Below are 12,222 nucleotides of genomic sequence, written 5' to 3' on the forward strand. Positions count from 1 at the left end.
TTGGCAAAGGAGAAGTGTGATAGACTTCTGCTCACGATCACAAAGGAAGACCCAAAAAGGTAGACTTGGAGCTGAGAGGCAATAAATTGACAACTGGCAAAAAACACAACTCATATTATCTGCTTTATCAATCAAAGCACCATTCTCAACAGTGCTTCCTCTCACCTAGAGGAAATTTCTGCAATGGAATCATCTTCTACTCAAAAGAGATAATAGCACTTTTCTCTGAAAGTTGTTGCTAAAAAGTACAAATACTCCTTATGGCAGGGGTCGGGAACCTATGGCTTGCGAGCCAGATGTGGCTCTTTTGATGGCTGCATCTGGCTCTCAGAAAAATCTTTAATAATAAAAAAAAACTTTAAAAATATAAAACATTCTCATGCATTACAATCCATTCATTTCCTACCACTCATGTTTATGGTTGCCAGTGGCTGCAGCCAATCACAGCTCTCCTTCAGGACAACACCAATTTTTTATTGGATAATGCATAACATACACGGGTTGTTACATGGCTCTCACGGAATTACATTTTAAAATATGTAGTGGTCATGGCTCTCTCAGCCAAAAAGTTCCTGACCCCTACCTTATGGCAAACTGAGGAGGTGTTATCCTGAACACACTGTCAGCTGGGAAGTAGAGCATTCTGGTTGTCCATAAGACAAAAATGATATGTTTTGGCCTGACCTGTGGTGGCACAGTGGGATAAAGCGTCGACCTGGAACACTGAGGTCGCCGGTTCGAAACCTTGGGCTTGCCTGGTCAAGGCACATATGGGAGTTGATGCTTCCTGCTCCTCCCCCTTCTCTCTCTCTCTGTCTCTCTCACTTCTCTCTCTTTAAAAAAATCAATAAATAAAATATTTTTTTAAAAAATGATATGTTTTGCAGTGGATCCGAATAAGCTTAGATGGACACTTGACTAGTTTCAGATGAATTCCCAGAAGATAATATAATCGATAAAAGGCTTTACACACTTGTAAAGCTTTCTGACTAGTATTGTTGGGTACCATTGTTAGTTCTTTCCTTGCTGTAAAGAAAGCAATTCTAAGACATATTTTGAGACTTTGAAAGGTAAGTACAGTAAATCTATGAATATTTTAGACTGTGTGGGCTTTACTTTATAGTAGACCACTAAAAAAAAAAAAATTGGTTGAGTGAATTAATTTTAGCATTACCAGAGTTAAGTTTCATTCCCCCATGTTTTTCCTGCAGGATAAAGCAGCCAGCAGAGAAAAAGGCAAGGCACCGGCACGGGCTTTACCGCAGCTGGCTCCGGTAATTGACTTTACACACTCTCAGTGACTTTTTGCCCTTTCAAAAATGTTTATTAGTTTTCAAACTTGTAAGTAACTAAATTTCTGATTTTGAATTTTGTGCTCCACTTGACTATTTTTTGATAGAGAAATTCTATGAAGTGTACATATTAAGAAAATAACTATTTTAATAATGACCATAAAATATAATTTCCTAGTTATGTTCAGAGTATTTGAATATTCTGAATAAAAGAGTTTTTAAGATGGACTAGCAGGAAATATATCAGTGTTGGAGACAAGAATAAGGCCTCAGGTTGCAGCTTTGTCACTAGTGACTGTGATCTGAGCTGGTCCCTGAGCTCCTGTTTCTGAGTTTGAACAGGAGCAGAGTTGATTTGATGATCTTTGAGATGTGTCTTCAGTCGGCGAAATACTCTGCGTCACAGAGGATTCCTCAAATGTTTCCATTCTATTTTATTATTATCATGACTATAAATTGTCATTATCTGGTGGAAGAGGCAGTTAATAAACATTTGCTGCTGGTAAGTACGTGGTAAGATATACTTACTGTAATAAATTTCACCATCTAGTAATTATGTATGTTGAGTTCAATGCCACTGAGTTGTGCTCTTGCGACTCCTGAAGTTGAGCTTAAGTGGAGGTTCAGTGCAAACATTGTGTTTTGTTTAAATTGTGATAAAATGTACACAACACAAAATTTACCATTTTAACCATTAATTGAAATGTAGTTCATTGACATTAAGAATATCCACATTGTTGAGCAACCATCACCACTATCCATTTCTATATGTCTTTCATCTTCCCAAACTGAAACTTTATCCAGAAAACAGTAACTCCCATTCCCCCTCTTCCCAGCTCATGGCAACCACCATTCTACTTTCGGTCTGTGTATTGACTGCTCTAGCTACCTTATGTATGTGGAATCATACAATATTTGTTCTTTTGTGTCTGGCTTATTTCATTTAGCATAATGTTTTCAAGATTCAGCCAAAGCATTATTTTTGAAAGATTATTTTAACAGCTAAGAACAAACTAAAATTGATTTTGTGTTTAAAAAAGATTCCTGATAATTTGAAAGGAAAGATTTTTTTCACTTAGAAACTTGAATTAATATTCTTAGATGAAATTATATGAAACATTTCAAAATACACATTTTAATAAAAATATGCTTTTATTAACAACTTGATTATCATGCCAAGTTCTATAAAACTGAGTATAGTATATTTTTCCTAGTTCTGCAAAATCTGTCATAAATTTTATAGTTTAAAAGACAAGAAGCGGTCAGAGGGAAAGGGGAGGAGAGGATGGGATCAGAGAAGGGAAAGGGATTAGTGAGATTACATATACATAGTACAGCATTATAGAGAACAGGACAGCAAATCCTGAAGGGAAGGGGGAGGACGTTGGGGTGAGGAGACAAAGGGGGTATCAAGGGGAACATGGGGTGGTGAGAGGGAGATATATTCAGTGGGACACTTGAATCTATGTAAGCATAATAAATTAAAATCAATAAAAAATTGAAAAAAAAGACAAGACCTGAAATGGAGTTGATATATTATTCTCTCTTTAAAAGTTTAAAACATATATTTCCTGATATACTCCTTGGGCAAGTGAAATAAAGGACAAAATAAACAAATGGGACTATATCAAACTAAAAAGTTTTACAGAGCAAAAGATATTAATAACAAAATAAAAAGACAACCCACTCAATTAGAGAACATATTTGCTCATACATCTGATTAGGGGTTAATAACCAAAATTTATAAAGAACTTAGAAAATTCAATACCAGGAAGACAAGTAATCCCATTAAAAATGGGCAAAGGACCTGAATAAACATTTCTTCAAAGAGGACATACAGATGGCCAATAGGCATATGAAAAAAATGTTCAACATCATTAATCATCAGACAAATGCAAATTAAAACTACAATGAGATATCACCTCACACTTACCAGAATGACTTTCATGAACAAATCATACAGCAAGTGTTGGTGAGGTTGTAGAGAAAAGAGAACCCTCTTGCAATGCTGGTGGGAATGCAGACTCATGCAGCCATTGTGAAAAACAGTATGGTGGTTCCTTAAAAAATTAAAAAATGGAATTGCCCTATGACCCAACTGTCTCACTTCTAGGAGTATTTCCTAAGAATTACAAAATACTAATGCAAAAGAAGATATGCCCCCTTATGTTCATTGCAGCATGTTTGTAGTAGCGAAGATCTGGAAATAGCCCAGGTGTCCATCAGTGGATGAATGGATAAAAAAAACTGTGGATGGAGACAAGATGGCGCTGGAGTAGGCAGACGTACCAGTATCTACCTCCCAGAACCAAAGTGGATTACAAACTAATTTTATGAACTATCATCTGGAAAAACCAACTTTGGACTAAACTAAGAGGACTCTTCAACCAAGGAACACTGAAGAAGCTGCACCGAGACTGGTAGGAAAAGCGGAAATGCGGAAACGCAGAGAGGGCTGCCCAGCTCCTCAGAGCGAACGGCAGCAGGGAGAGACTCACGTGGAGGGAAGTGAGTTTAGCAGAGGGGAAAGGGTCCTGAGCCCCAGGAACAAAGCCCCAGCCTGCAGCCCCAGGGCCCAGAAGAGGCGTAAGGACAGTATTTAGCTGGAAACAAGTCAAGATACTGTTTGTGAGAGAGTGTGATTTCTCAGACCCAGGATCCTTCTTAAAGGGACCGCGCAGAACATCTCTCTAAAAAACAATCACCTGGGGCTCCTGGGGACAGGGGGAGAGAGGAGAGGACCACAGTAACAAGAAGAGAGTGTAATCTAGGAGGCATAGGGAGAAACATTTTGGGAGATAGCCACCCTAACCCCTGGGACGAGTCATTCCCCAAAGCTGAAGTGAATATTTCCCCCAGAAACAGCAATACCAGCAAAGGGAAGCAGGAGAGCAGCCAAACAAGCTCCCCCGCGGCATTCAGAGCAGAGTCACATAGAAGGAGGGAGCTTTCGGGTCTACAGTAGTGAGTCTTAGGGTCCGAGCTGCAACACACCCACCCACGCGGCTGAGGGTGCACCGGAGAGCGGGCGGCAACAGGAGACAAAAGCGCGGTTCTGCTGGCAGAGGTGGAAGCCGGCTGGTCACCACTGGGCTCAGGTGTGAGCTCAATCTTGCCTGGCTGGGGAGAAGGGGGCGTGCAAAAACGGTCAAGCTCAGCTGCCGGCAGCCTGTAATCCAGCCTCCGGGAGAAGGGCGGGAACCCCAGAAAGGGTGGAGACCAGCCCCGGAGCAAGGGCAGAGGAGCACAGCCCTGCCCGCCCCTGCATCCCAGGCTTCCAGTCTGATTTGGTAGCCGGCTCCTCCCGCGGGGGTGGAGCCAAAAGCCCAGAAGAGACGGAGATCCGTTATGGAGATCCGCTATGGAGCTGAGCTTGGGCATGCAGCCCTGCCCCGTGGTAGAGCCAAGGCTAGCAGCTGTTCCTTGAGTGGGATCCTCCTGCAAGGGCAGGGTGAAAGCTCGGAAACAGGCGGAGACCACAGCTGAGCAAAGGTGCTCGCCAGTGCCCTCAGGACCGAGCATAACGTCACACACAGGGGCGGGGCAAAGGCCAAGACCACAAACCCTTGTGCACCCGAGCACGTGATCACAGCCACTCCCGTGAAGAGAAAATGCGGAGGCAGAGAAATACAACACAAATAAACCAAGAGAAATCCCCAGAAAAGGACCTAAGTGAATCAGATATAACCAAATTACCAGATGCAGAGTTTAAAATAATGATTGTTAGGATGCTCAAAGATATTAGAACAACCATAGATGACCATTACGAAAACCTAAATAAAGAGATAACAAATATAAAAAAGGACATTGAAATAATAAAAAAGAATCAGTCAGAAACGACAAATACAATATCTGAAATAAAGAATACAATGGAAGGAATTAAAAGCAGGATGGATGAAGCAGACAATCGAATCAGTGAGTTAGAGGACACAATAAATAAAGGCACGAAAGCAGAGCAGAAAAAAGAAAAGAGACTCAAAAAGTCTGAGGAAACTCTAAGAGAGCTCTGTGACAACATGGAGAGAAATAACATCTGTATCATAGGGGTTTCTGAAGAAGAAGAGAAAGAACAAGGGATAGAGACTTTGTTCAAACATATTATAGCGGAAAACTTCCCCCAATTAAGGCAGGACATTTCACATGTTCAGGAAGCACAGAGAACTCCATTAAGGAGAAACCCAAAGAAATCAACACCAAGACACATCATAATTAATTTACCAAAGCTAAATGATAAAGAGAAAATATTAAAAGCTGCTAGAGAAAAAAAGACTATCACCTACAAAGGGGCCCCCATAAGGATGACTTCTGACTTCTCAACAGAAACACTTAAGGCCAGAAGGGAATGGCAAGAAATATTCAAAGTAATGCAGAACAAGAACCTACAACCAAGACTACTTTATCCAGCAAGGCTATCATTTAAAATTGAAGGAGAAATAAAAAGATTTACAGACAAAAAAAAAACCTCAAGGAATTCACTACAACCAAACCAAGGCTGCAAGAAATGCTAAGGGACCTGTTGTAAACAGATCAAAGGAAAAAAAGAATATAGCAAAAGAGGAAAACAGTTTTAAAGAAAAAAATGGCAATAAACAATTACATATCAGTAATAACCTTAAATGTTAATGGATTAAATGATCTGATCAAGAGACATAGGGTAGTTGTGTGGATAAGAAAACAGGACTCATACATATGCTGTCTACAAGAGACACACCTTAAATCAAAAGATGCACACAGACTGACGATAAAAGGATGGAAAAAAATATTTCACGCAAATGGAAATGAAAAAAAAAGCTGGGGTAGCAATACTTATATCAGACAAAATGGACTTTAAAACAAAGACCATAGTTAGAGATAAAGAAGGTCACTACATAATGATAAAGGGAGCAATCCAAAAGGAAGATATAACCATTATAAATATCTACGCACCTAAAATAGGAGCACCTAAATATATAAAGCAGACTTTGATGGACTTAAAGGGCGAGATCAACAGCAATAATATAATAGTAGGGGATTTCAATACCCCATTAACATCATTAGATAGATCCTCAAGAAAGAAAATTTAAAAAGAAACAGCAGACTTAAAGGACATATTAGATCAACTTGATTTAATAGATATCTTCAGAACCTTTCACCCTAAAACAGCAGAATATAGATTCTATTCAAGCGCTCATGGTACATTCTCTAGAATAGACCACATGTTAGGGCACAAAAGTGGGCTCAACAAATTTAAGAAGATTGAAATCATATCAAGCACTTTCTCTGATCACAATGGCATTAAACTAGAAATCAACCACAATAGAAAAATTGAAAAACATTCAAACATTTGGAAACTAAATAGCACATTATTAAACAATGAATGGGTTAACATTGAGATCAAAGAAGAAATTTAAAAATTCCTAGAAACAAACGATAATGAGCATACATCAACTCAAAATTTATGGGACACAGCTAAAGCAGTCCTGAGAGGGAAGTTTATAGCATTACAGGCATACCTCAAGAAGCTAGAAAAAGTTCAAATAAACAAGCCTGCATCTAAAAGAACTAGAAGCCCTGGCCGGTTGGCTCAGCGGTAGAGCGTCGGCCTAGCGTGAGGAGGACCCGGGTTTGATTCCTGGCCAGGGCACATAGGAGAAGCACCCATTTGCTTCTCCACCCCTCCGCCGCGCTTTCCTCTCTGTCTCTCTCTTCCCCTCCCGCAGCCAAGGCTCCATTGGAGCAAAGATGGCCCGGGCGCTGGGGATGGCTCTGTGGCCTCTGCCTCAGGCGCTAGAGTAGCTCTGGTCGCAATATGGTGACGCCCAGGATGGGCAGAGCATCGCCCCCTGGGGGGCAGAGCACCGCCCCTGGTGGGCGTGCCGGGTGGATCCCGGTCGGGCGCATGTGGGAGTCTGTCTGACTGTCTCTCCCTGTTTCCAGCTTCAGAAAAATGAAAAAAAAAAAAAGAACTAGAAAAAGAACAGCAAGTAAAGCCCAGAGCTAGTAGAAGGAAGGAAATAATAAAGATCAGAGCAGAAATAAATGACATAGAGGCTAAAGAAACAATACAGAGGATCAATGAAACCAGGAGCTGGTTCTTTGAAAAGGTAAACAAGATCGATGAACCTTTAATGAGACTCACCAAGAAAGAAAGAGGACTTAAAAAAATAAAATGAGAAACAAGAGTGGAGAAATAACAACTGACACAACAGAAATACAAAATATTATAAGAAAATACTATGAAGAACTGTACGCCAAAAAACTAGACAACCTAGATGAAATGGAAAAATTCCTTGAATCATATAATCTTCCAAAAATCAATCTGGAAGAATCAGAAAACCTAAACAGACCAATTACAACAAATGAGATTGAAACAGCTATCAAAAAACTCCCAAAAAAGAAAAGTCCTGGGCCTGATGGCTTCACAAGTGAATTCTACCAACTATTCAAAGAAGAACTAACTCCTATCCTTCTCAAGCTATTTCAAAAAATTCAAGAGGAAGGAAGACTTCTAAACTCCTTTTATGAGGCGAGCATAATTCTGATTCCAAAACCAGGCAAAGACAACACAAAAAAAGAAAATTATAGGCCAATATCCCTGATGAACTTAAATGCAAAAATCCTCAACAAAATATTAGCAAACCAGATCCAGCAATATATAGAAAAAATCATACACCATGATCAAGTGGGATTTATTGTTAGGAGGCAAGGCTGGTACAATATTCGCAAATCAATCAATGTGATTCATCACATAAACAAAAGAAAGGAGAAAAACCACATGATAATTTCAATAGATGCAGAAAAATCATTTGATAAAGTCCAGCACCCATTCATGATCAAAACTCTCAGCCATCTATGACAAACCCACAGCCAACATCATACTCAATGGGAAAAAATTAAAAGCAATCCCCTTAAGATCAGGAACAAGGCAGGGGTGCCCCCTTTCACCACTCTTATTCAACATAGTTCTGGAAGTCCTCGCCACAGCAATCAGACAAGAAAAAGAAATAAAAGGCATCCAAATTGGAAAAGAAGAAGTAAAACTATCATTATTTGCAGATGACATGATATTGTATATAGAAAACCCTAAAGTCTCAGTCAAAAACTACTAGACCTGATAAATGAATTTGGCAAGGTGGCAGGATATAAAATCAATAGTCAGAAATCATAGGCAGTTTTATACACTAATAATGAACTGTCAGAAAGAGAAATCAAGGAATCAATCCCCTTTACCATTGCAACCAAAAAAATAAAGTACCTAGGAATAAATCTAACCAAGGAGATTAGAGACTTGTACTCGGAAAATTATAAAACATTGATAAAAGAAATCAGGGAAGATATGAATAAGTGGAAGCATATACCGTGCTCATGGTTAGGAAGAATAAACATCATTAAAATGTCTATATTACCCAAAGCAATTTATAAATTCAATGCAATACCAATTAAAATACCAATGACTTACTTCAAAGACATAGAACACATATTCCAAAAATTTATATGGAACCAAAAAAGAACACGAATAGCCTCAGCAATCCTGAAAAGGAAGAAAAAAGCCGGAGGTATCACACTTCCAGATACCAAGTTATATTATAAGGCCATTGTACTCAAAACAGCATGGTACTGGCATAAGAACAGGCACATAGATCAATGGAACAGAACTGAGAACTCAGAAATAAACCCACAGCTCTATGGACAACTGATATTTGACAAAGGAGGTAAGACAATACAATGGAGTAAAGACAGCCTCTTCAACAAATGGTATTGGGAAAACTGGACAGCTACCTGCAAAAAAATGAAACTAGACCACCAACTTACACCACTCACAAAAATAAACTCAAAATGGATAAAAGCCTTGAATGTAAGCCGTGAAACCATAAGCATCTTAGAAGAAAACATAGGCAATAAGCTCTCTGACATCTCTCGCAGCAGTATATTTGCTGATTTGTCTCCACAGGCAAGTGAAATAAAATACAAGATAAACAAATGGGACTTTATCAAACTAAAAAGCTTCTGCACAGCTAAAGACAATAAGAACAGAATAAAAAGACAAACTACACAATGGGAGAATATATTTGAAATAGCATCTGATAAGGGGTTAATAACCACAATTTATAAAGAACTTGTAAAACTTAATACCAGGAAGACAAACAATCCAATCCAAAAATGGGCAAAAGAAATGAATAGACACTTCTCCAAAGAGGACACACAGATGGCCAACAGGCATATGAAAAAATGTTCAACTTCACTAATGATTAGAGAAATGCAAATTAAAACCACAATGAGATATCACCTCACACTAGTCAGAATGGCGCTCATCCATAAAACAACACAGAATAAGTGCTGGCGAGGATGTGGAGAAAAGGGAACCCTCCTGCACTGCTGGTGGGAATGCAGACTGGTGCAGCCACTGTGGAAAACAGTATGGAGATTCCTCAAGAAATTAAAAATCGAACTGCCTTTTGACCCAGCTATACCACTGTTAGGAATATACCCCAAGAACACCATAGCACTGTTTGAAAACAAGAAATGCACCCCCATGTTTCTGGCAGCATTGTTCACAATAGCAAAGATTTGGAAACAGCCCAAGTGTCCATCAGAGGACGAGTGGATTAAAAAGCTTTGGTATATATATACTATGGAATACTACTCAGCCATAAGAAACGATGACATAGGATCTTTTACAACAACATGGATGGGCCTTGATAACATTATACTGAGTGAAAGAAGTAAATCAGAAAAAACTAAGAAGTATATGATTCCATACATAGGTGGGACATAAAGATGAGACTCAGAGACATGAACAACAGTGTTGGGGTTACAGGGTGGGGGAGGAGAGGGAGGGGGTTGGGGGAGGGGAGGGGCACAAAGATCATGGCTTTTCAGCATTTGCCATATTCCCCCCTTAATCTATAGACAGACAGCAAATATTTACGTATGGTGTTCCCACTATAAAGACTGCTGTCTTAGGGACAAATGCTGATAAACTATTTCAGCAGTTCCTCCTTCTTCAAAGACTTATATGTCAACATAGAGCTCCATGTTTCATAGGACATACTCAAGCTCACTCCATGCTCCCTGGAGCTTTAGCACAAGGGAATGCCCCCCCCCCTTTTTTTGTAGTATTTTTTCTTTTATTTATTTATTTTTTGTGTTTTTCTGAGGATGGAGATGGGGAGGCAGTCAGACAGACTCCTGCATGCGCCTGACTGGGATCCACCTGGCATGCCTACCAGGAGGGAATGCTCTGCCCATCTGGGGTGTTGCTCTGTTATAACCGGAGCCATTCTAGTGACTGGGGTGGAGGCCATGGGGCCATGGGGCCATCCTTGGTGCCCGGGGAAGCTTTGCTCAGGTGGAGCCTTGGCTGCGGGCGGGAGGAGAGAGACGAAGAGGAGGGAGAGGGGGAGGTGTGGAGAGGTAGATGGGCACTTCTCCTGTATGCTCTGGCTGGGAATCGAACCCAGGAATCCTGCACACCAGGCCAATGACTCCTACCATATCATGCTTTTTACTTAAAAAAAAAAAAAATTTACATTTCTTTTGAATGCTGATGAACAGGAGACACCAAATCTTTTTCGCCTGCAAACTACTACCTTCTTTATTAGATCTAGCTAATAACACTGTTTTGTCTTTTTCCAAATAGCTCCAGATATATGGAAAAGATTTATATAGGCAGATGGGGATCCTCAAACCCCTCAGCGAGATCTTCTGAGAATGGCTTTTAAGATACCTAGAGGCAGAAAAAGCCCAATAGAGATCAGGGGAACTACCAGCTTTTAGGATACACCCTTAAAGGCTCCAACGCCCCAAAGGGGTCTCATAGGATGCCATCTGGGTCCTGCTTCAATAGTGGAAAGGAAGGTCATTGAGCTAAAGCCTGCCAGGCTTACATGCCTCTGCTGTGAGAAAACAGGGACACTGGAAAGTGGGCTTCTCCCTCGCTCCTCTAAGGGAGGGTTCAGTCTCTTCCAGCCCTGCTCCAGCCACCTATGACCTAATCTTGCCCAGAAAGCTGGGGTTTGCCACTGAAGGCTGAAGGTGCCCAGGGCCGTTGGCCCCATCTACGACACTGTGGACAAGCCTAGGGTATTTCTTCCAAGAAGCAGGTAAACTGATCTCATTTGCACAAGGGCCACTTAACTATGTTTTGCCTGAATAGTCAGGTTTTTTATTCTTCCCTCAAAGATCTCTGTTGTAGGTGTTGATAGTCCTATTTTCTGCTGCTTTGCTTAATATATAGTGTTTCCTTTATCCCTCCTACCTCAATGCCCCACTCATATTTCAGGCTGGGACCTACTCCTAATTTAGAGCTCTCTTTCCTCCTTTTCCAACTTGCATTATGAATTTACCTTTGCCACCCAGCTTAGTGTATCCCAAGGTTCTCTTTACCATGCCACAGTCACAGAGCTCCAGGGAAAAGCAACCTGGGCTCAACTCTCCGGGTAGAGGAGAACAGAAGCTCCATATCCACGCATGCTGCAAATGGCTTTTTCCAGTGTACCTGAATCATTACCAGCTAGAAGCAGCGGTCATTGGGACTTGGACATGAGCTGCAAAGTATAGAATGGTGACAACAATTCCAGTGCCATGCGGACTTTTCCTGTGGGGAACTTTCCTGGACTCCTGCTCCCTGTGACAGCTCCTAACAGACTGAACTGTGGTTGGGTTGCATTTTTCAGGGATTTGGCATGGTGATGGGGCCCACTTGGACTTGGTGAACATGTTAAGGACACTACTCATTCATGGATTCTTGCTGTATTGGCCAAGAGTTTGCTTAAAGGTTTTTAATCCCTGTAAAAAAAAAATATAGAGGACTGGATGAAGAAGATGGGGCACATATACACCATGGTATACTATTCAGCTAGGAGAAATGATGACATTGGATCACTTACAGTGGAATGGTGGAGTCTTGGTAGTATTGTGCGAGGGTGAAATAAGCGAATCAGAAAAAAAC

The 12,222-nt window shown here is 40.6% G+C and overlaps 1 protein-coding gene across 1 annotated transcript in view; it reads left to right on the top strand.

Moving 5' to 3' along the window:
• Positions 1 to 12,222, top strand: part of LOC136338635 (dynein axonemal heavy chain 7) — a 290,684-nt gene that overhangs the window by 12,674 nt on the left and 265,788 nt on the right. Inside the window, exon 3 of the mRNA XM_066281198.1 lies at positions 1,212 to 1,274. Coding sequence (XP_066137295.1) covers positions 1,212 to 1,274 — 63 coding nt within the window. The remainder of the gene's footprint in view (positions 1 to 1,211; positions 1,275 to 12,222) is intronic.

The sequence above is a fragment of the Saccopteryx bilineata genome, chromosome 5, assembly GCF_036850765.1.
Source record: "Saccopteryx bilineata isolate mSacBil1 chromosome 5, mSacBil1_pri_phased_curated, whole genome shotgun sequence".
Taxonomy (NCBI): Eukaryota; Metazoa; Chordata; class Mammalia; order Chiroptera; family Emballonuridae; genus Saccopteryx; species Saccopteryx bilineata.